At 39.1% G+C, this 22,450-nt stretch overlaps 2 protein-coding genes across 2 annotated transcripts in view; one reads left to right on the forward strand and one right to left on the reverse strand.

Annotated features, from left to right (window-relative positions):
• LOC101895174 (uncharacterized) overlaps positions 1–22,450 on the reverse strand; it is a 350,871-nt gene that overhangs the window by 2,576 nt on the left and 325,845 nt on the right. The window contains exons 2-3 of the mRNA XM_059125852.1: positions 14,034–17,460; positions 13,764–13,992 (exon numbers count right to left, since the gene is read on the reverse strand). Of these exons, the coding sequence (XP_058981835.1) occupies positions 13,764–13,992; positions 14,034–16,193 (2,389 nt within the window). The 5' untranslated portion in view covers positions 16,194–17,460. The remainder of the gene's footprint in view (positions 1–13,763; positions 13,993–14,033; positions 17,461–22,450) is intronic.
• LOC101895347 (uncharacterized) lies at positions 18,914–19,470 on the forward strand. The gene has a single exon (XM_005176341.3). It carries the CDS (start codon positions 19,000–19,002, stop codon positions 19,453–19,455), a length of 456 nt encoding a protein of 151 aa, XP_005176398.1. The 5' UTR covers positions 18,914–18,999; the 3' UTR covers positions 19,456–19,470.

The raw sequence follows: 22,450 nt of genomic DNA on the forward strand, positions 1-22,450 counted from the left end.
CAGACTCAGTAGTCAACTGAGCCAGCCAGCCTCCGTTGTCAACTGAGCCAGCCAGCCTCAGTTTTCAACTGAGTTGGCCGAAGTAGTCAACTGAGTCGGTCTCGGTAGTCACCTGAGCCGGCCTCAGTAGTAAACTGAGCAGGTCTCAGTTGTCAACTGAGCCAGCCAGCCACAGTCTACAACTGAGCCAGCCAGCCACAGTCTACAACTGAGCCAGCCTCAGTCTACAACTGAGCCAGCCTCAGTCTACAACTGAGCCAGCCTCAGTCTACAACTGAACCAGCCTCAGTCTACAATTGAGCCAGCCTCAGTCTACAACTGAGACAGCCTCAGTCTACAACTGAGCCAGCCTCAGTCTACAACTGAGCCAGCCTCAGTCTACAACTGAGCCAGCCTCAGTCTACAACTGAGCCAGCCTCAGTAGACAACTGAGCCAACCTCAGTAGACAACTGAGCCAACCTCAGTAGACAACTGAGCCAGCCTCAGCCAACAACTGAGCCAGCCTCAGTAGACAACTGAGCCAGCCTCAGCCTACTACTGAGCCAGCCTCAGCCTACAACTGAGCCAGCCTCAGTCTACAACTGAGCCAGCCTCAGCCTACAACTGAGCCAGCCTCAGCCTACAACTGAGCCAGCCTCAGCCTACAACTGAGCCAGCCTCAGCCTACAACTGAGCCAGCCTCAGTCCACAACTGAGCCAGCCTCAGTAGTCAACTGAGCCAGCCTCAGTCTACAATTGAGCCAGCCTCAGTCTACAACTGAGCCAGCCTCAGTCTACAATTGAGCCAGCCTCAGTAGTCAACTGAGCCAGCCTCAGTAGTCAACTGAGCCAGCCTCAGTAATCAACTGAGCCAGCCTCAGTAGTCAATTGAGCCAGCCTCAGTAGTCAATTGAGCCAGCCTCAGTAGTCAACTGAGCCAGCCTCAGTAGTCAACTGAGCCAGCCTCAGTAGTCAACTGAGCCAGCCTCAGTAGTCAACTGAGCCAGCCTCAGTAGTCAACTGAGCCAGCCTCAGTAGTCAACTGAGTCAGCCTCAGTAGTTAACTGAGCCAGCCTCAGTAGTCAACTGAGCCAGCCTCAGTAGTCAACTGAGCCAGCCTCAGAAGTCAACTGAGCCAGCCTCAGTAGTCAACTGAACCAGTCTCAGTATCGAAACTGAGCCACCCTTGGCATCAGAACTGAGCAAGCCTCAATATCGAAACTAAGGCAACCTCAGTATTCAACTGAGCCACCCTCAGCACCAAACACAGCCTATATAGTAAATTTACCATTTTCAACAAAACTTCTTATAACAATTACATTTTTAAATATTTCATCCTAAAAGTATGCAACAGTGTACATATTTTTTATTTTATGCTGATAAGTTATGCAATAAAAAATGTTTCTTTATTTTGCTAAATTAAATTTACATTGTTGTGAAAATACTTTTTTATGCTGGTATGCCAAGAAGAAGAAAAAAAAAACAAGTTATGAGAATATTGAATCTGGTGTGGTCACTTGTGATCAAAACTGAAGGTGCAAGCAAGTGAAACGTAAAAACGAGACTTTCCCCAGTTATCAATTCAAATTTATGGTTCTCCTATCTTTACTACTCCCCTTCCTCCTTTGTGAGCATTGTTGTCCTTGTCCCTTTAATGGATATGAATAAAAACTTCTTGTCCGTATCACTCTCTCCCCCTGCCTTCTATTCAAATCTGCATGTTCTGGCATTACAAATGAACTGGTAATTGGCCACAAAGTGCCAACTAAAACAAAACGTGTTCAACAATGTTTTCGAAACAATTAACTTGTATTGAAGAGGCTGGAAAGGGGCAAGAAGTTGACGACAAGGATGGGGGGACCAACGTAGACAGATGACGGGCGGGTGTGACCAGATATAAATTCCTAAAAGTATTATTACCAATTAGCACGAACAGAACTTGTAACTTTTGTCGAACTCCAGAGAGGGGAAGAACGAAATAGAGAGGAAGGTAGAAAACCGAAGTTAACCAGAGACAGATGGCCTCCTTGTAATTCATATGGCTTAATGAAATGCAGTCGTGAAGGCAAAGTTTTAAAACTGTTCATGTTTGTTTTTGCCTCTTCACAATGAACTAAAGTGCATGGGAAATTTTATAATCCTTGTTAAGGATGAGGATAAAGTTTCTTGTCTGACTCACGTTGGATATTGATAAAATCGGCAGGCTATGGTTTCAGTGGAAGTTTGCTTAGCATATTTACAAAATTATCCATTGATCTACTTGCGGGTTTTGCCAGATTCTGCATCATGATTGGTAAAAAAAGCTCGTTCCATTATCATGTGTTTAGTTAAATGTTTTAAAATAATTGTTAATGTGTGTGCGTGTGTGTTGGCATGTGTTGTGGAGAACTTTCGAAAAATTGAATGCCAGCCATCTCCCGATAATGAGTGAACTTGACATGCTGTTAAACTTGGGAAAACTCGCAGCACATGCAGCCATATGCAAAGATTTTCGGGTAAATGCATAAAAACAGCTCAACACATATTGAGGCAGGTCAATATATATTGAGACACTTCAGTATATAATAGTATATATTGAGCCAGATCCGTATTTATTGAGCCATCTCCGCATATATTGAGCCAGCTCAGTATATATTGAGCAAGCTCAGTATATATTGAGCCACCAAGTATATAGCCGAAAAGCTCAGTATATATTGAGCCAGCTCAGTATATATTGAGCCAATATAGTAAATATTGAGCCAGATCAGTATATATTGCGCTAGCACAGTATATGTTGAGCCATCTCAGTATGCATAGAAGAATCTCTGTATATATTAGGCCAGCTCAGTATATATTGATCCCGTTCAGAGCCAGTCAATATACATTGAGCCAGCTTAGTATTTATTGAGCAAACTCAGTATATATTGAGCCAGCTCAGTATATGTATATTAAGGCACATTGAAATATATTGAGATAGCTCAGTATATATAGAGCCAGCTCAAAATACATTGAGCTAGCTCAGTATATATTGAGCCATCTCAGTATATATTGAGCCAGCTCCGCATATATTGAGCCAGCTCCGTATATATTGAGCCATCTCAGTATATATTGAGACAGGTCAATATATATTGACAGACAGCTCAGTATATATTGAGCCAACTAAGTATATATTTAGCCAGATCAGTATATATTGAGCCAGCTCAGGATGCATCAGTTCAGTATATATTGAGCCAGCTCAGTATATATTGAGCCTGCTCAGTATATATTGAGCCAGCTCAGTATATATTGAGCCAGCTCAGTATATATTGAGCCAGCTCAGTATATATTGAGCCAACTCAGTATATATTGAGCCAACTAAGTATATATTTAGCCAGATCAGTATATATTGAGCTCAGGATGCATCAACTCAGTATATATTGAGCCAGCTCAGTATATATTGAGCCTGCTCAGTATATATTGAGCCTGCTCAGTATATATTCAGCCTGCTCAGTATATATTGAGCCAGCTCAGTATATATTGAGCCAACTCAGTATATATTGAGCCAACTAAGTATATATTTAGCCAGATCAGTATATATTGAGCTCAGGATGCGTCAGCTCAGTATTTATTGAGCCAGCTCAGTATTTATTGAGCCTGCTCAGTATATATTGAGCCAGCTCAGTATTTATTGAGCCTGCTCAGTATTTATTGAGCCAGCTCAGTATTTATTGAGCCTGCTCAGTATTTATTGAGCCTGCTCAGTATATATTGAGCCTGCTCAGTATATATTCAGCCTGCTCAGTATATATTGTGAGCCAGCTCAGAATATATTGTGCAAGTTCTGTATATATTGATCCCGCTCAGTATATATTGAGCCATTCTAGTATATATTGAGCCAGCTCAGGATATATTGCGCCAGATCAAGATATATTATGCCAGCCAGTATATACTGAGAAAGCTCAGTATATATTGAGCCAGCTTAGTCTATATTGGGCAAGTTTAATATATTTTGAACCACCTCAGTATATATTGAGCCTCCTCAGTATATATCGAGCCAGCTCAGTATATATTGAGCCTGCTCAGCAGATTTTGCGCCAGTTCAGTTTTTTTGAGGCAAACCAGCATATTTTGAGCCACATCAGCAATTAAGTATATATAGAGGCATCGCAAACCCACAAAGTTTCTCCCAAATTTCCGAACACTCTTCTCTCTTTTTTAACTTTTTTTGAATTCACCCCCTCTCCACCTAATGGCGCGTTGCTTCCCAAATGAAATATGTAGATATAATTAGTTCCCCAAACAAGCAGATACAAATAGTTTTTGTGTCAAAAAAAAAAAAAAGAAAAACTCACTAGAAAAAGAAATGCATTTATTTTCCATGAAAACCTTATACTTCGGCCATTTGGAAAAGATCCCCAAAATAAATTGCACAACAACAATCTAATAGCTGATTGTATCATTTCTATAACGGATTCTAAGAAGAAACTACAAAACAATAGAACTATAAAAAATAAGCTAAAAACAAATGCATGACATAGTTGACAAAAACCAATGCAAGTTAAGCCAAAGCAAAAACTAACATTTTTCCATGTTAGCATTTGGACATGTATCCTCCTACTTTCAGGAAAAATAGAAAAAATGTCACTTGAATTGTTTTTTCGTTTTCGTTTTCAAATCCTCAACAAATGACCGACAATAAAAGTGAAAAGTTTTGGTTGTCTTCCTTTCTCGTCTGTTTTCCTTTTTTTTTTGCAGACTTAAATTAATTGCCAACTGGATTTTAGTGAAGTCATTAGATTTGAAGAACAGCAAAATGTATGGTATTTATGTGTGTGTGTGTGTGGACAAGAGTTCTTCAAAGGAATCCGGTTTTATGAATTCATTTGAAATGAAAAGTCGAGAAAGTAAAGTAGCCTAATGAACACTTTTTAAATTGAGTATTAGCTATTCACAATTTGTAGTGCATACTTTTAGGATCGAATACTTTATTCTCTATTTAAAATGCACATTTTTTTGTTGCTCCAAAATATTCAAATATTTGATTTAATTTTCATCAAAAACAAGTAAAATAGTAACAGCCGGTTTTGCTGACTGATTTATATCCCCAGCCTTGAGTTATGATTATTCAACCTGTTGACCCTTTATGGTTCAGGTTCCTAAGCAGCAAGACTGATAAAAATATTACAACGTGCCAGATATTGTCAAAATATGGCGACTTCTTCCTACACTTTATATGAGATATGTGTACATTTTTGGAAAATGTAAAAACATGAGTGAGGACGGAAATATTCAATTTTCATTCTTCATCTAATATAGATAAAATATTGGTATGTTCAAAATTTAAGAGAAATCGAACATTCGCATCCAATTTAATACGAAGTCATTAATTCCGATATCAAATTTCAGGCTAAGGGAAATATTTAGATATGGCAAGTTATATAGAATCGCCGACTTGTTTCGCAAGTTATGACAGATATATAAGTATTGGAAATTGTGACCCGTTGTGGGTGAGGTATGTGTTGGCAAAAATATTTGGATGTGTGAAACTTGAAGAGAGAAGAACAAGTAAAAAAGCTGGGCCGAACTTTTAATACCCTCCACCATTTGGTACAAATTTGACAATTTCCAAAAAAAAAAAAAAAAGTAAAATAAAAAATAAATAAAGTCCAATAAAAATTCTGTTAAAATCTTAAAAATACCGAATACTTATACGACGACGTGGACCTGCATAGGCAACTTTTGTCATAAGTTATTACAATATTTAAATGCGAAACTTGAAGAAAAATCCGTTTATAATGTAGCTTAAATCATCAAAATTCCGAATATGGGGGGGGGGGGGGGGGGGGCACCGTTATATGGGGCTATACGTAGACGTGGACCTGCACAGACAATTTTCTGGCATGGGCTGAAGTATACATTACGAACTTCACATGCGAAATTTGAAACAATCCCGGTAAATAATGTCGCTAAAATCATCAAAATGCCGAATATCGGGGGGTACGGTATATGGGGGCTATATTAAGACGTGGACCTACATGGCTAATTTTTTGACTTAGGATGTAGTATCTATTACGAACTCCAAATACCAAATTTGAAACGATTCCGGTAACAATGTCGCTAAAATCATCAAAATACCCAATATCGGGAGGTACCGTTATATGGGGGCTATATGATAACTTGGACCTACATGGCCCATTTACGAACTTAACCTGCCTACTGGCAAAATATACATGTGTGCAAAATTTTAGCCTTCTATCTCAATTTGTTCGAAAGATAGCGTGATTACAACAGACAGACAGACACACAGAAAGACCGACGGATATGGCTAAATCGTCTTAGAATTTTACGCTGATCAAGAATATATATACTTTGTTGGGTCTGACATGAGTATTTCGAGGAGTTACAAACGGAATGACAAAATTCATATACCCTCCATAGTATGGTGGAGGGTATAAAAAGAGAGGGTTTTGTTTTTCAAAACTCTTCAACCCTATGTTGGGGAGGTACCAGAAGGAATGTTCCGATCTCTAACATCTTTATAACGGATCTTGTGTTGATGGATATATTGAGATGTACCAAGTTTGAATGAAATCGGATGTTAATTTTCATGGATATTCAAAATGTTGACCATTTGGGTAGGGGAAGGTACCAGAAGGAGTGAACCGATATATCTCATCTTCACAGCTAATTTTGTGTTAGTAGAAATAATGGAATGGTGTAAAATATGAAGAGGCCAGGACGCTTATTTCGGATTTTATGATCTGTTTGGTTATTGAAAACTTTGATAATTTGTGGGGTAGATACCAGAAGGAATGGCCCGATCTCTAGCATTTTTATAACATATCTTGTGTTGATAGAAATATTGCCATGTGCTAAGTCTGTATGGAATCGGATGTTAATTTCACGCTTAATGAGCTTCAGGGATATTAAAATTCTTGAATCTTTGTTGGGGAGGTACCAGAAGCAGTAGACCGATACATTCAATCTTAACACCATATCTTATGAAAATATTGCGATGTGTGGAATTTGAAGACAATCGGACTCTTACATCACATTTTATAAGAGTTGTAATTATTCAAAAATTTAACCCTGTGTGGGGGAGGTACCGATATTGTCCATTTTCGCATCTGACCTAGCACTGACGCAAACATTAGGATCTGCAATGTTGGAGTAAAATCGGATTATCGTTTCTCTTTCCCTGCAGTAAAGTATTTTCTTTGAAAATGTGGACAATTTGTGTGGGAGGTGTCAGAAGGAGTAGACCGATATTGCCCATATCCGAAGTCGATCTAAGTATGACAAAATTATTACGATGTAACAAGTTTGGATCGAATCGAATGCTTCCTTCGGCAGTTATCGTGCACATCAGCCAGCCAGACAGACAGATAGATAGACGGATGGACTGACGTACATCGCTAGTTCGACTCCAAAAGTCCTGAAACGGATTTGGTCCAAAGAGACCTAGGGTCTTAAACCCTTTTTTTTTGATGTGGCACGTTTTGGCCGTATCAAATGATGTATGGGTGAGGGTATAAAAACACACACACACATATATACATAAACCTTGCTGGTATGGCTCACTACTAGACTAAGACTGCCTGGTTGGCGCGGTTCCATACTGAGGTAATAATATTGAAATTTCTCTCAGTAAAAGCTGAGAGAAGAGTCAGTTAAAGGTGAGAGAGGACTCAGTGAATGCTATGAACTCTTTAAATAGTGAGAAATCTCAGTAAATGTCGAGAGTCATACTGGAAGTTGTCTCAGAGAGTTGTCTGTCTGAGAGCTCTCTTGCTGAAACTTCTCATCATCCCAGAAACTTTGAGAGCCATTCTAGTAAAAATGGCGCATTTATTGTTGCTGACACGATTGGGAGACTACATCTCTTCCCCTACCACGTCGTCACGTCAAATTGTATTAGTTTTGCTTTTTCCATACATTTTTGTTGTAATTTTTGTTAGGTTTGTCATTAACAGCATCATCTCTTCTGCTATTGTTTTCTATTTTCGTTAGCGTTGAACATCACTGCTCGTGGCACTTGTCATTGTGGCCATTTCACTGTGCCACTTGATGTTGAATGTGCCGCGTCACACTTAGGAATTCTGTTTGCGAAATGATTTCTTTCGCTTGTTTCGATTGTCTGCTCCTCCCCCTCCCCCCTCCTCCTTCTCCTTCTTGGCTTCTACGTATTTTGTCTGTGGACGAGCTATGCTCAGTTTATTGTGACTTGAGCAGAACAGAAACAGAAACAAAAACAAAAAACGGTGACATTGTAAAGTGCCTTCCAATGTGTGTGTCGTCAACATTCCGCAAACACATCCTACAATGGCTGTCATCATCATTTCCATGGAATAACAAATAAAAGAAAAAATGCAAAACTAAGATTGAGCGATATTTGAAATTTTCGGAGAGATAGAGAGGAGGGGAGGAGAAGAAGAGCATATCAAGTAACACGAGTTATTTGAATTCGCCTTGGGGAGAAATTTATGGAAATTGGGAATTTTGGTTATTCAATAGAAAATGTAGACAATATTTGAATATTTCCTCAAATTTGGTTTTGAAAAAAAAAACCATACGAATATTTATTTGTTATACCGATTTCCATTCCATGTAAATAATACTGATTTCAAATGATCCACCTCACTCCAACATATCATTTAAATCATAAGATTTTTTAATTTTTCATTGTACCGGATCCCTTCTACACACTACCAGTTTGCTTACCTAATTTCAAATCACAATTTCCTAAAAAAATAAATTCACACACCAACACCATTTACCTGTGGAATAATTGCATTCGAAAGAAAGCATAATTTCACTTGGATACCTCCATTCATTTCAATATAGAATTAGGCACTCCAAAGCAGATAATCAGATAATGTATCGAAACACCGGATACATACACCAAAGTGTTATGGGAACTAGAAACACACACACACACAGCATAATTTTTGGTATATGATATTTTAAAGGAGCATACTTTTAGGGTAAAATTCAATAGAAGTAAAAAGAGATCAAAGGAGGACTATAAAAATATCTTATATTCATAGAAGAATTTTTGAATATCTTATATTTATAGAAGAGCTTTTAAAGGTGCTTAATTTATAGAAGAACTTTTGAAGGTCTTCTAGTCATAGAAAAACTTTTGAAGGTCTTCTAGTGATAGAAAAGCACTGGGAGATCTTTTAGTCATAGACGAGCCTTGACTTCTAGATTGGACTTCTAGTCATGGAAGAGATTTTGAAGATAGAAGAACTTTTGAAGGATTCAAAGGAGAACTTTAAAAAAATCTTATATTCATAGAAGAACTTTTGAATATCTTCTATTCATAGAAGAGCTTTTGAATGGCTTATATTCATAAAAGAGCTCTTAAAGGTGCTCTATTCATAGAAGAGCTAAAGAAGGTCTTCTAGTCATAGAATAACTTTTGAAGGTCTTCTAGTCATAGAAGAACTTTTGAAGGTCTTCTAGTGATAAAAAGGCATTGGAAGATCTTCTAGTCATAGACGAGCTTTTGACTTCTAGATTGGACTTCTAGTTATGGAAGAGCTTTTGAAAGACTTCTATTCATAGTAAAGCTTTAGACAACCTTCTAGTTATATAAAAGCTTTTGAAGGTCTTCTAGTCATAGATGAGCTTTTGAAGATATTCTAGTAATAGAAGAGCTTTCGAAGGTCTTCTAGTCATAGAAGAGCTTTTGAATGTCTTCTAGTCCTAGAAGAACTTTTGAAGGTCTTCTAGTCATAGAATAGCTTTTGAAGGTCTTCTAGTAATAGAAGAGCTTTTGCAAGTCTTCTAATTATAGAAGAGCTTTTGAAGGCATTCTATTTATAAAAGAGCTTTTGAAGGTCTTCTAGTTATATGAGAGCTTTTGAATGTCTTCCATTTATCGAAAAGCTTAAGAATTCATAGAAGAACTTTTGAAAGTCTTCTGTGCATGGAAGAGCTTTTGAAGGTCTTCTAGTAATATAAGAGCATAAGAAGGTATTTTTTTCATAGAAGAGCTTTAGAAAATCTTCTTTTTTATAAAAACTGTTGAAGCTCTTCAAGTTATAGAAAAGCTTTTGTAGTTTTTCCATTCATATAAGAGCTTTCGAAGGTTTTCTATTTATCGAAGAGCTTAAGAAGGTATTATATTCATAGAAGAACTTTTAAAGGTCTTTTATGCATGGAAGATCTTTTGAAGGTTTTCTATTCATAGAAGAGTTCTTTATAAAAGAGCTTTTGAAGGTCTTCTATTCATAGAAGAGTTTTTGAAGGTCTTCTAGTTATATGAGAGCTTTTGAAGGTCTTCTATTTATCGAAAAGCTTAAGAATTCATAGAAGAACTTTTGAAAGTCATCTGTATATGTAAGAGCTTTTGAAGGTCTTCTAGCCATAGCAGAGCATGAGAAGGTATTTTTTTCATAGAAGAGCTTAAGAAAGTCTTCTATTTATATAAAAGCTGTTGAAGGTCTTCAACTTATTGAAGAGCTTTTGTAGGTTTTCTATGCATATTAAAGCTTTTGAAGTTGTTCAATCCATTGAAAAGCTTTTGAAGTTCTTCTATCCATTTACCAACTGTAAAAGGTCTTCTTTTCATAGGATAGATTTCGAAGGTCTTCTATTTATAAAAGAGCTTTAGAATGTATCCTATTCATGGAAGAGCTTTTGAAACTCTTTCTACTCATAGAAGTGTCATATGTTCACAGATCAGCTTCAGAGTGTCTTCAATTCATAGAAGTACTGCAGAAGCTATTCCATCCATGGAAGATATCTGGAAGCTTTACAAATTCTTAAATTTATTGAAGAGTTGTAGAAGGTGGAAAAGGCTTAGAATGTTTTTCATAGAAGAGCTTTCATAGCATTTGGGGCAATATTTTTAGAATTTATGTTTGTAATGCTGCAATTTTAGCTGCATACATTCAGGCTTTCCCCACATGTTTATCTTTAAAGCATACTTTTAGGCCTTTATATCTATTTTACTTTTTTAATTTTTTTAATACTTGCACTTTTTCACATATCCTCTCGTTTTTTTTTTTTCTATGTTTCATCACTTTTGCATCTAGCACAACCTTCGTGCTTTATTTTTGTTTGTTTTGTTGCCGTTTTTTTTTTTGTTGGTTTCTGTAGCTGATAGTCCTTTCAACTATTTCTCATTTATCTTCCGTTTTGGATGACTTAAACCCATTCAGGCTTTTGGGTATTTTCGAAAGTAGCCATTACACGTATCACCAATTGACACACACGAACGTGGCAACGAACAACTGGACAGAACGTACCAACACTTTTACACATTTGAGTCAAAACTAAGAGAGCAAACTCACGTCCGGTTTGATAAATGTTTCACTTTTTTTCATTCTTTCTTTCGAATAACACTTTTCGATCGACATTTGTGGCACTGAACAAACAAAATACACAAACACACACATACACATACACCCTCGGTGGGTTGGTTCGCTTGTTCGGATTGCATAAAGTGCAAGTCGAAAATGAAAGGAGAAATAAACCAAATAAAAATTGGGAAAGAAAAACGAAATGCTGAAAATTGACCTGGGAAATAAGATGGCAGGCGGTCGGAAAGTTGCAAGTTCTTCGTGTTATATTGCAATTTTTTTTTTTTGGGGGGGGGGGGGGGGGGTATGGGAGGAATGGTGTTAGGCAGAGGATAGGGTTGAATGGGCATTTGGAAATTTTTTTCGGCCATAAGAATTTAAGAAAGTAATTTTTCCCAAAAAGTGTCACAGGGAAATTGTAAAGAAGAGTTAATCGCCTGGCATATCATGGAGATAAATGTCGAACATAGTTTTTTTGTTATAGCAAAGGAATATCGTGGACAACTCCATCATGGCAGAACAACAAGATGAAAGTCATGATATGGATCCTTTCGAAGTTTTCTAGTCATAGGAGATTATAGAAGAGCGTCGAGGGAGAGGGTATTATATTCATAAAAGAGCTTTGGAAGTTCTTCTATGCATATCTCTAGAAAAGCTTTAAAGTGTTCAATGCACAAAAGAGCTTTAAATGGTCTTCTATCTATAGAAGAACTTTCAAAGGTCTTCTATCTAAAGAATAGAAGAACTTTAAAAGCTCTCCTATCTATAGAAGAGCTTTAAAATGTCTCCTATATATAGACTAAAAGGTCTTCTATCTATAGAAACGCTTTTCTATCTGTCGAAAACCTTTTCAAGGTATTCTATCTATAGAAGAGCTGTGATAGGTCTTCTATCTACAAAAGAGCTTTAAAGGTATTCTGTTTATAGAAGGCCTTTAAAAGATATTCTCTTCATAAAAGAGCTTAAAAAGATCTTTTGTCTTTAGAAGAGCTTTTGAAGGTCGTCTATGTATAGAAGAGCTGTAGAAGATTTTCTATTCATACAAAAGCTTTAAAAGGTATTTTTTTCATAGAAGAGCTTTAAAAGAGCTGTAAAATGTCTTCTATCCGTAGAAAAGCTTTAAAAAGCCTTCTACCCATAGAAGAGCTCAAACAGGTATTCTATTCAAAAAAAAAAAAAAAATGTCTTCTTTCTAAAAAAAGCTTTAAAAGGTTTGCTATCTATAAAAGATATTTAGGAAGTCTTCTATCTATAAAATAGGCTTCTATCCACAGAAGACTATTAGAAGGCCTTTCGAAGGTTTTATATTCAGAGCTTTTAAAGATCTTTTATCTTAAGAAGAGCTTTTAAGGGCCTCTATCTATAGAAGAGCTTTAGAAGCTACTCTATTTATACAAAAGCTTTCAAATGTCTTCTATTCATAGAAAACCTTTTAAAGAGCTTTAAAAAGTCTTCTACCCATAGAAGAGCCTAAAAGGTATTCTATTAAAAAAATTTAAATGTCTTCTGTCTAAAGAAAGGCTTTAAAAGGTCTGCTATCTATAAAAGAGCTTTAGGAAGTCTTCTATCTATAAAAGAGGCTTATATCCACAGAAGACTATTAGAAGGCCTTTCGAAGGCTTTATTATCATAAAAGAACTTTCAAAGTTTCCCTCTCCGATTAAGGAGTTTCGAGAACATTTTCTCCTTAGAAGAGCTGTCGAATATACCTAGAATACCTTCTAAAGCCTCTCTATGCATAGAATGCATTCAAAAGCTCTTCTATGGATAAAGCTTTCGCTATCACCAAGCGACCAGTAGTCTTTCCGGTAGACCTCTTAAAGGCTAACTATCCACAGGTCTTTTGAATGGTTTCCCTATCCTAGGATATATATCTCTCTTCTATAAGAAGGCCCGAATATCTGCTCCTAGAAGGCCCCAGAAGACTAGAAGATCTGTGGGGCTAGAAGTTCTACTTTCTAACCTTTTTATCTCAGAAAAATATATGGGCGACCGGAAAAAAACCAAATATGGTCCTTTGTCTCCTCTGCCATGTCTAGTTTGCTCTCTTAATATGTAGGTCACCAGCAACAACAACAAAACCAGCAGCAACAGAAAAAACTCGAAATTTATAATGCCCTCTGCGTAACTTGTAAAGCGCATTAAGTCAACCGGAAAATGACATTCAACGTTCAAAGTTGTCAAACGTTGCCAAAGCTCTCCTTGTTGCTGTAGCTGTTGGTTTTGCTCATGTCCTGCTGCTAAAACAAAGGCCATTCATTGCTTTTGTCATGGCATCATTTTACACCACATTACATGGACCTTTCAATCAATTTCAATGTTCGACATCATCAATCAAATGCAGAGTGGGCGGTGGATGGCTATTAAGCCATCAACTGGGAAATGGCCTCACAGGGGGAAGGGGAAAAGAAGGGAGGAATTCATTGACAGATTAAAGGGTGATAAAATAAAAACCATCTGATTTGGGGGTCACTTTGGGGTTATTTTTGAAAAAAAAGTCGGGCGAGTCATACCATTATAATGAACCGGCACATCCCGATTATAGGTGTTGACCTTTTTCGTTAGCCCATGGTGGCCATGCGAGCCATAATGCGACTGACCCGACGAATGGGTCAGCGTCATGATGACCACAAAGACGGCGGCACAAACCAAGCAAAGGAACACCGTCATAACAATGCATACAATGCGTTTACGTTTACGATCCGCTTCCTCTTCATCGTCGGCCTCATCTGCAAAAGAGAAGTGGGGAAATTTCTATGTCTGTGTGGGTGTGAGAGAGATATTGAGAGAATATGACATTTACGTGTTCCAATTCCGGCAGCGGCCTTGTGATGAAATGGCCGCAACACCTGTTCAAAGGCGGCATCACCCAGTTCATAGGTCATCGAGGATTTGCGTTCGAACGACGGCCTCTTCTCCTCCATGAAGGCCGTGGTCACGGTCCCCGCCGGCGATGTGGAGGCTCCCAACGATACCGGTCTGGGACTGCGTTTTATTTCTTCCAGAGTTGCGGCTCCGCCTGAGGTAGTGGCACTGGCCAGGGCTCGGCCACTGTTGCGTCGGTGGGGTGAGGTCAGGGCCACAAATTCGTTGGACACACTGACCAGCGGTGGTGGGTAGGTACTGTCGCCAATAAAGCTTTTCGATTTTTTCGTGGCGCTCAGCGATTCGCGATAAGTGCGCAAACGCATGCTGGCACTGTGCAAAGCCTTGGCCTGTTTGATGCTGCTGGCCGCACTGGCATTGGTGCCGCCAAATGCGGCGGCTGCGGCCAGCACCGCTGGACGATGGTGGACCTGGACCTCCTCCAAATTGTTGGGAGACAAATACAGCGAACGTCCATGTTCGCGGCCACGCTTGAAGTGATACGCTGCCGTGGCGGCGGCAGCGGCACTGTGTAAATGCAAAGTGGAATGGGTGCCGCCGGAGACAGCGGCCGCCGCCGCCGCTGCTGTTGCAGCCGAGGTGGAGGGTCTTCCGTCCAATTCCAGGCTGTGGGTGCTGTGTTGTCGTGCCGAGTGCGAGTGATCGCGTTTCTTTAGTGAGCTGGTGGCCACCGTTGCGCCATGTGCTGTGCTGGGGTCCTCAAAGGAGCCCGATGTCTTTCTCATTGATATGCGTTCGGCCAGGCCGACATCTTCCATCTTCGTGTGGCTGTTGCTGCGCGAGCGTGATTCGATGAAGAGTTCATTTTCCAGCGACAGATTGGTGGGCGCCAGCAACCCAGCGGTACGGGCATCGATGGGCTCCAACAGATCATCGTTTAGCGAGGGATGTCGTATCTGTGAGTCCACCACCGACTCCGGCTTGGCACTGGGCCGGCGCTGGGGATCGTGCAGGGAACGATGCGACTTCGCCCCCCGCCTGCTGGGAGAGGGCGAGCGACTTAGTTCTTTGCTGCCCGCATGACCGGGCATCAGAAAATTCCCCCTCACCGAACTGGTGCGGCGCGACGACGAAGCAGAGGTGGGCTGGCCCGCACTCAGCAGCAGCGGATCCATGATCGCCTCCGAGGGATCGTGCGGCGCATGGAACGAGTGCGTCTTCTTCATCTGAAAAGTAGAAGCCGGATGTATATCGATTGTGTCAGAGCGACGAAATTGAGATTTTTTCAAGGGATGTGTGGCATGCTGCTGTTGTTGCTGCTGCTGACGATGTGAGGAGGGGGGCAACATATAGTCGTCGATGAACTGAATGGGCGAGGCCGAGGAGCCACCCATGCGCCCACCCACATCGTCCACCAGGCTACTACTGCTAACCAGATAAATGTCGGGCTGATGTTGGGAATGTTGGTGTTGGTAGGCATGCGAAGCGGTGGATGGATAACCGCCGCCGCCACCGCCCCCATCACCACCAACACCACCGCCGCCGCCACCGATCCTACCACTGCTGCCCATCAGCGGACTGACCGCACCATGGCCAATGGGTGAACTCGTGGAGCTGGAGTGGGACTGCTGCTGGCTGAACTGGCGTGCCTGGGCGGCCATCTGGGCGAAGCTGTGATGCTGATGGTGTTTGCGTGAAGACAGAGCTGGTGATACCGCGCCACTGCCACCACCACCGCCGAAACCGCCCGATGGCAGGGCCAGTGTTTGAGGTGGTGGCGCTGAGCGTAAGGCAACCGGCGAAGCCGACCGGTGTATGATGGGCTGTTCCACAATCAGCGAGGAGTCGTCCAGCATCACGGGTCCCCCGCCCCCCGGACCATCGTAGTTGTCTATGGCCATCGAGATGGAGCGGTTGATGGCCTTCAGTTTGGGTGGTTTCTTTTTGGTGGCCGGATTATCGAACGACGACTTGCCGATGTGTTCGTCGGAGGCGGCTGTCATGAAGGTGGCGGCGTGTCCGTGCGGGTGATAGTACGACTGCTGGTGGTGTGGCTGTGGCTGCTGCGGCTGTTGCTGGTGTTGATATTGGCCACCACCGCCGCTGCCACGCTCCATGCGGTAGTAATAGCGTTGCGGATATCTGTGATAGTAGTTGTGTGCAATTGTGCGGCCGTTTTATGTCGTCGTTGAGCAGGAAACAAAATGGTGTTGTTGTTGTTGTTGAAGGTTGTGGTGGTAGAGGCGGTGGGGTGGTGGTATTCCAGGTGTCTGTGGTGGCTAGTGGCGGCTGGTGGTAATGGTTGTGGTGGCTAAAGGTTAAAATTATTGGATTTGGAAAGAGGATTGTTTTGTGGTTTACTTGGCTGCCAGCTAAATTGGCCCAGTATGGCAACTACGTTTGCTAGGGTGGTGGTGGTGTTGGTGGGTGTTGTTTTTTTTTTTTTTTTGGTGGTGAATAAAATTCGAGATATGCTTGAGTTAAAGTAATAAATCAAAACTTGTTTTTCGTCTTGCCTTGCTTGCTGATTGTGTATAATACACAGACACACACACACACACAGAGTGAGAGAGGAGAGAGTGGTTGGGGTGTAGAGCAAAACAAGATCTCTGTGCTCTTTTGGTTTCGTTATTGGTGTTGGTGCTGGTTCACTTGTGTGTTGGGATTTTTGGCTTTTGGTGAGTAGCTAGATCTGTTGGTGAATATCTTGCTTGCTGCGTTCCTTGTTTAAAAATGGTGCATACTTTTGGGTGCATGGATATATTTTGTTATTGCATGTTTTCAGGATGGGATATTATGAGGTGGTGGATGGGAATTTCTTTGGTGTTTTTCTTTTGGATTTCAGTTGGAAAAAAATGTTTTTTTTTTAACAAAATCTTGCAGGTGAGACACAAATACACACACACAAACATCTAGAGACACTGAACTAAAATGAAGCTTTTCATTGTCGTGATCAGCTGTTGGCTTTTTATTATTTTTTTTTGATGGCGGTGTTTTGCAAAAAAATTGGCTGCTTCTGTGAGAATTTTTTTTTAAATTGTTTTGTTGTAGTTACAATTTTTGTGCGTTTTGTTGTAGTTAAGTTGTGTTTATTTTTTTACAAGTATAGTTGTTGTAGTTTCTTCTTCTTCTTCTGTTGTTGTTGTTGTTCTAGGGGGTATTCTTTTCTCTCCTTTTCCAATTTATTGTCTCATATATTGTAATTGTTGTTGCTGATTATTTTTTTTTTTTTTGGTTTTCTTCTTTTTTTCAGTTGTAGTTTTTGTTGTTGTTGTTTTTTACATTAACAAATGTTCTTAAAGCTTCCATAATACAATAATACAAAAAAAGCACAACAGACTTTTGTGGTGTTGTTGTTGTTGGTGGTGGTGGTTGTGATGTTAACTAAATAAATAAAAGTAACGGAGGATAAGAAAGCCCGTGAGGTGAATAAAAATTATTTTTGGGTGAAATAGATTTGTGGGCTCCACACAAATATTGACACAAATGCGATTTGAGAAAAAAAATTGCTGTTTGCGGCTACTAATTAATCCATTAAAGCAAATTAAACCAAATATGGGATGTTTTTTTTATTTATTTCTCTTTTCTTTATTTATTTACAAAAATTCCTCTCGTCCTGTAAAACAAAAAGTTAACAAACTTACAATTAAAAAAGCAGTAAGTTCGGCCGGGCCGAACTTTGAATACCCTCCAAAAATTTTCAAAAAATAAAATCCTTAAAAAATTCTGTTAAAATTAAAAAAATACCGAATATAGCCGTTATATTGGGGTCTATACGACGTGGACCTTCATAGGCATTGTTTGTCATAAGCTATTACCACATTCAAATTTGAAACTTGAAATAAGCGGTGAATAATGTAGCTAAAATCATCAAAATATTGTATATAGGGAGGTTCCGTTATATCGGAGCTGTGCGAAGACCTGGACCTGCATAGACAATTTTCTGTCACAGGCTGTAGCATCCATTACGAACTTCAAATACCACATCTCAAACAATTTCGGTGGGTATTGTACCTAAAATCGTCAAAATACCGAATATAGAAATGTACTGATACATGGGGCCTATACGAAGACCTGGACCTGCATAGACAATTTTCTGTCACAGACTGTAGTTCCCATAACGAATTCTAAATACGTAATTTGAAACAATTATGGTTAATAATGACGCTAAAATCATCAAAATACCGATTATAGGGAGGTACCGTTATATGGGGGCTATACGAAGATGTCGACCTGCACGGACAATTTTCTGTCTTAGGGTGTAGCATCTATTTCGAACTTCAAATACCAAATTTGAAACAATTCCGGTGAATAATGTCGCTAAAATCATCAAAATACGAAATATAGGGAGGTACCATTATATGGGGCCTATACGAAGATGTGGACCAGCACAGACAATTTTCTGTCTTAGGGTGTAGTGTCTATTTCAAACTTCAAGTGTTAAATATGAAACAATTCCGTTAAAAAATGTCGTTAATATTATCATAATACCGAACATCGTTAGGTACCGTTACATGGGGCCTATACGAACACGTGGAGCGACATGGACCATTAACGAACTTAACCTGCCTACTGACAAAATACACATGTGTGCAAATTGTTAGTCTTCTAGGCAGAAAGACGGACGGTCATCGCGAAATCGAGCGAGAAATTTACTCCGATCCAGAATATATATATACTTGTAGGGTCATCAGTATTTCGAAGGATGACAAAATTAATATACCCTCCACTGGAGGGTATAAAAATGTTTTTTTTTTTTCTACTCGATTTATTTCCATATGCCATTGACGTCAATCATTCTTTTCAAAGTCTTTTTCCAAATTGTTTGTAAATTTTATTAAAAACTAAAAAAAAAAAACAAAAAAAATCGCAAAAACTTCAAATTGAAATCAAATCTACCACCCCCTCCACCCTCATAACGCAATGCGCTACCAACCCCAACGAAATGGAAAACTTTGCGTGGAACTGCAACCCCTGTGGGATTTTTATCACCAACCGGAAGATTCAAAACGAACATGGAAACGTCCCGTATTTCAATCCCCCCACCTTATCAATCATTGGCGTGACATTGATGGCGCCCAATTGACAAAAATTACCCATCGAGATTTGACATTTCCAAATTGGCCGCAATCACGTATTCGCCCCTCAGCCTGTCTGCCATTGTATTATTGTACCGGTTATCGGTTTATACGTTTAACGAAAGACTTTCCGGCAGGTTTCAAGTGTCCACCGGTTCCACTTAGCTTTGCCGAAGCCACGGCCCAACGTGTCCATCTTCGACGCATGGAGCGGGAGGCGGAACGTTTGGCCAAACAGAGAGCAAAAGAAGAGAACCGCCTGAAGGCGGAAAATAAAAAGAAGAAAGGAAATAGGAAGTAAAATAATAGGAAAATAGCTTCAAGGCTTTAAGTGATATTTTAGAGATTTCTAATATTTTAATTCCTATTTTCTTTTTTTTGTTTTGATAATTTATGGTTGAGTTGGGGAGTGGTAAAAATAAAGGAAACAATTATTCAAACAACATTCCTTTCATATTTTATAATTCAGCAATTACATTTTGTTTTGAGTTAACAATTTTTATGTTTTTATCTACGAATCTTAAGTTATCTCCACCTTAAAATTTTTGGATTCGTTCCCTCAGTTCGTGTTAGACTTTTTTTCCATATGACAATCATTTGATATGGTCAAAACGTGCCTCACCGAATTAAGGGTTTTAGAACCTAGGTTTCTTTGGGACAAATCCCTTTCAGGACATTTGGAGTCAATCAAGCGACTCCAAATTTGCAAATCCCAATATTTACATCAGGGCTAGATCAGGTGCTTAAATGAGCAATACTGGTCGACTCCATCAAGTTTCTCCCCCACAAAGTGTAAAAATTGTGAATAATTATAACTCTTATAAAATGTGATGTAAGGATCCGATAGTCTTCAAATTACACACATGACAATATTTTTATTATCCCAGGGTCTGGTGTGAAGATGGAATATATCGATCCACTCCTTCTATACGAAGACGTTGATCTACATGGACCATTCACGAACTTAACCTGCCTACTGGCAAACAAACATGTGTGCAAAATTTTAGCCATCTATCTCCATTCTATCTCAATTCGACAGACGGACATGGCTAAATCGACTTAGAATTTTACGCTGGTCAAGAATATATATACTTTGTTGGGTCTGACATGAGTATTTCGAGGAGTTACAAATGGAATGACAACGTCAATATACCCTCCATAGTATGGTGGAGGGTATAAAAACGACTGAAACTATTTCACTAGTTTTATCTGTATTAGATGAAGCATGAAATCGGAATACTTCGGTCGACATTTTCTAAAAATTATCACTTATCTCGCATTAAGTGAAGGAATAAACAAATATGACCCAAACCTGCCACATCGCAATGTTAATATCAAATTTATTTAGGTCTGATACGAAATGGGCAATATTGGCCCATTTCTTCGAAACCATTTCCATAGAGGGTCAACAATTTGAATAATCATGACAGAAGTCGAAATATATTTTTGTATACACGACCATTGGCTGAGGGTATACATATGTCGGCAAAACCGACTTCTTAACTTGTTTAATTCGCCTTTGATGTCCGAAATTAGATATTTTTTTTTTGTAGAATAATTTTTTAGGAACTACTGGCTATTAAATTTGAAATTTTCAATGATAAGTGCTTCCCACACCTCTACCACACTCTCTATTTCTCCCATCATATATCTCACAAATCTAATGTAAATCCTTTGCTCACAAACTCGAGTACACACCTACACACACACTAACACATATGACACTTTAAGGTGTAGTCAATTTGTTTGCCATCTCTTATCGGCTTTGCGAAAGAGGCAAATCAAACAAAATACTCCTCACAATTGGATGAAGCCAAGCGTTGCTACAAAATCAGTTTATTTTCTCCCCGAGAGAGTTTTTGTGTCTGTGTGCGTGTGTGTGTGTGATATTGGTTAGGTTTTCCCAGAAACTAGTTAAAAGCTTAAACGGGCATTACATGGATATTTTAAAAGATACAAACGGGAGTCAACTTTGTTGGGCATCTGTATCCGTCTGTTTGTCTATCACTTCGAAATGGTAGTCTGGGGAATTCTACAAAGAATTGCTTTGTATTGTACTCTGAAATGGAAAAACCAACTGGTGCAGATTTTTTCCATGAAAATATTATCGAAAGAGAAAAACCAAATCAAGAAATCGAATAGCAAGCCATGTATGGCATATTTTGATTTGCTTTTTTTATACGCTACCCCACCACATAGTGGTAGGGGTGTTATGTCGTTGTGGATTTCTTTGTAACATGGAAGAAGGAAGCGGGATAGACCCATAGTTACTTTTGTGGATCTTAATAGATTCACTTTCAGAGTCGATTTATGCATGCCAGTCCGCCTGTCCGTCAGTCTGTCCATACATATATTTTTTGTGAAAAAAAAAAAAAAATGCAGGTCGCATTTATTATTCGATTGAGATGAAATTTTCCAAACAATATTTGTTTGGCTACACCCAATTGAAATTGGTGAGAATCGGTTCAAATTTATATATAGCTCCCATATACATATATCTTCATCCGATTTCAGGTTTTTATGTGACTAAATGTTTAATATCATTCCAAATGAACTGAATTTTGGCCCATCGAACCGAAAAAGAAGTAAGTACATAACATTTGGTGAAAATCGATTTAGATATAGCTATAGCTCCCTTGTATATGTTCCATCCGTTTTGGGGGTTTAAGTTCGTCACATGCGTTATATATACGCACACCACAAAAATGATATTTGGTACCAGATATCAGATACAGGTCAGAAGTAAGTGCTCTAAAATTTTGTCAAGATCGGTTCAGATTTGAATATAGCTCTCATATAAATCTTTATACGATTTCAGGTTTATTGTGAACCAAATGGTTAATGAACGGAATTTTGACACTTCCGCCAGAGTTCAGTCTAGAAAAAAGTACACCAAATCCGATTTGATGTTAAAGTCCCTCACATGCATAATATGCTCTCCACAACAATGATATTTGTTACCGGACATCATATACAGCTCGAAAGTACCTCTGCTAAATTGTATCGAGATTGGTCCAGATTTGGTATACCATCCGATTTCAGCCCAAATTGCATAGATTTTTCTATATTGTACCGAATTTTATCCATTTAGTGAATTTCTGTTCGGCATATCTATGACTCCAATACATAGTTTTTTTTTAATATAATTCCTATCGAAGTCATATCATATCAAGTCATATTATTTGGCAATAGAGGTACAAAGACATCCGTCAAATTTGTTGAAAATCGATTCAGAGTTAGATGTTGTTCCCAATTTGAGACTACTCTAAAGTCGGAATGATTTACTTCACATAAAT

This window comes from Musca domestica, unplaced genomic scaffold, assembly GCF_030504385.1.
Source record: "Musca domestica strain aabys unplaced genomic scaffold, Musca_domestica.polishedcontigs.V.1.1 35, whole genome shotgun sequence".
NCBI classification, from domain to species: domain Eukaryota; kingdom Metazoa; phylum Arthropoda; class Insecta; order Diptera; family Muscidae; genus Musca; species Musca domestica.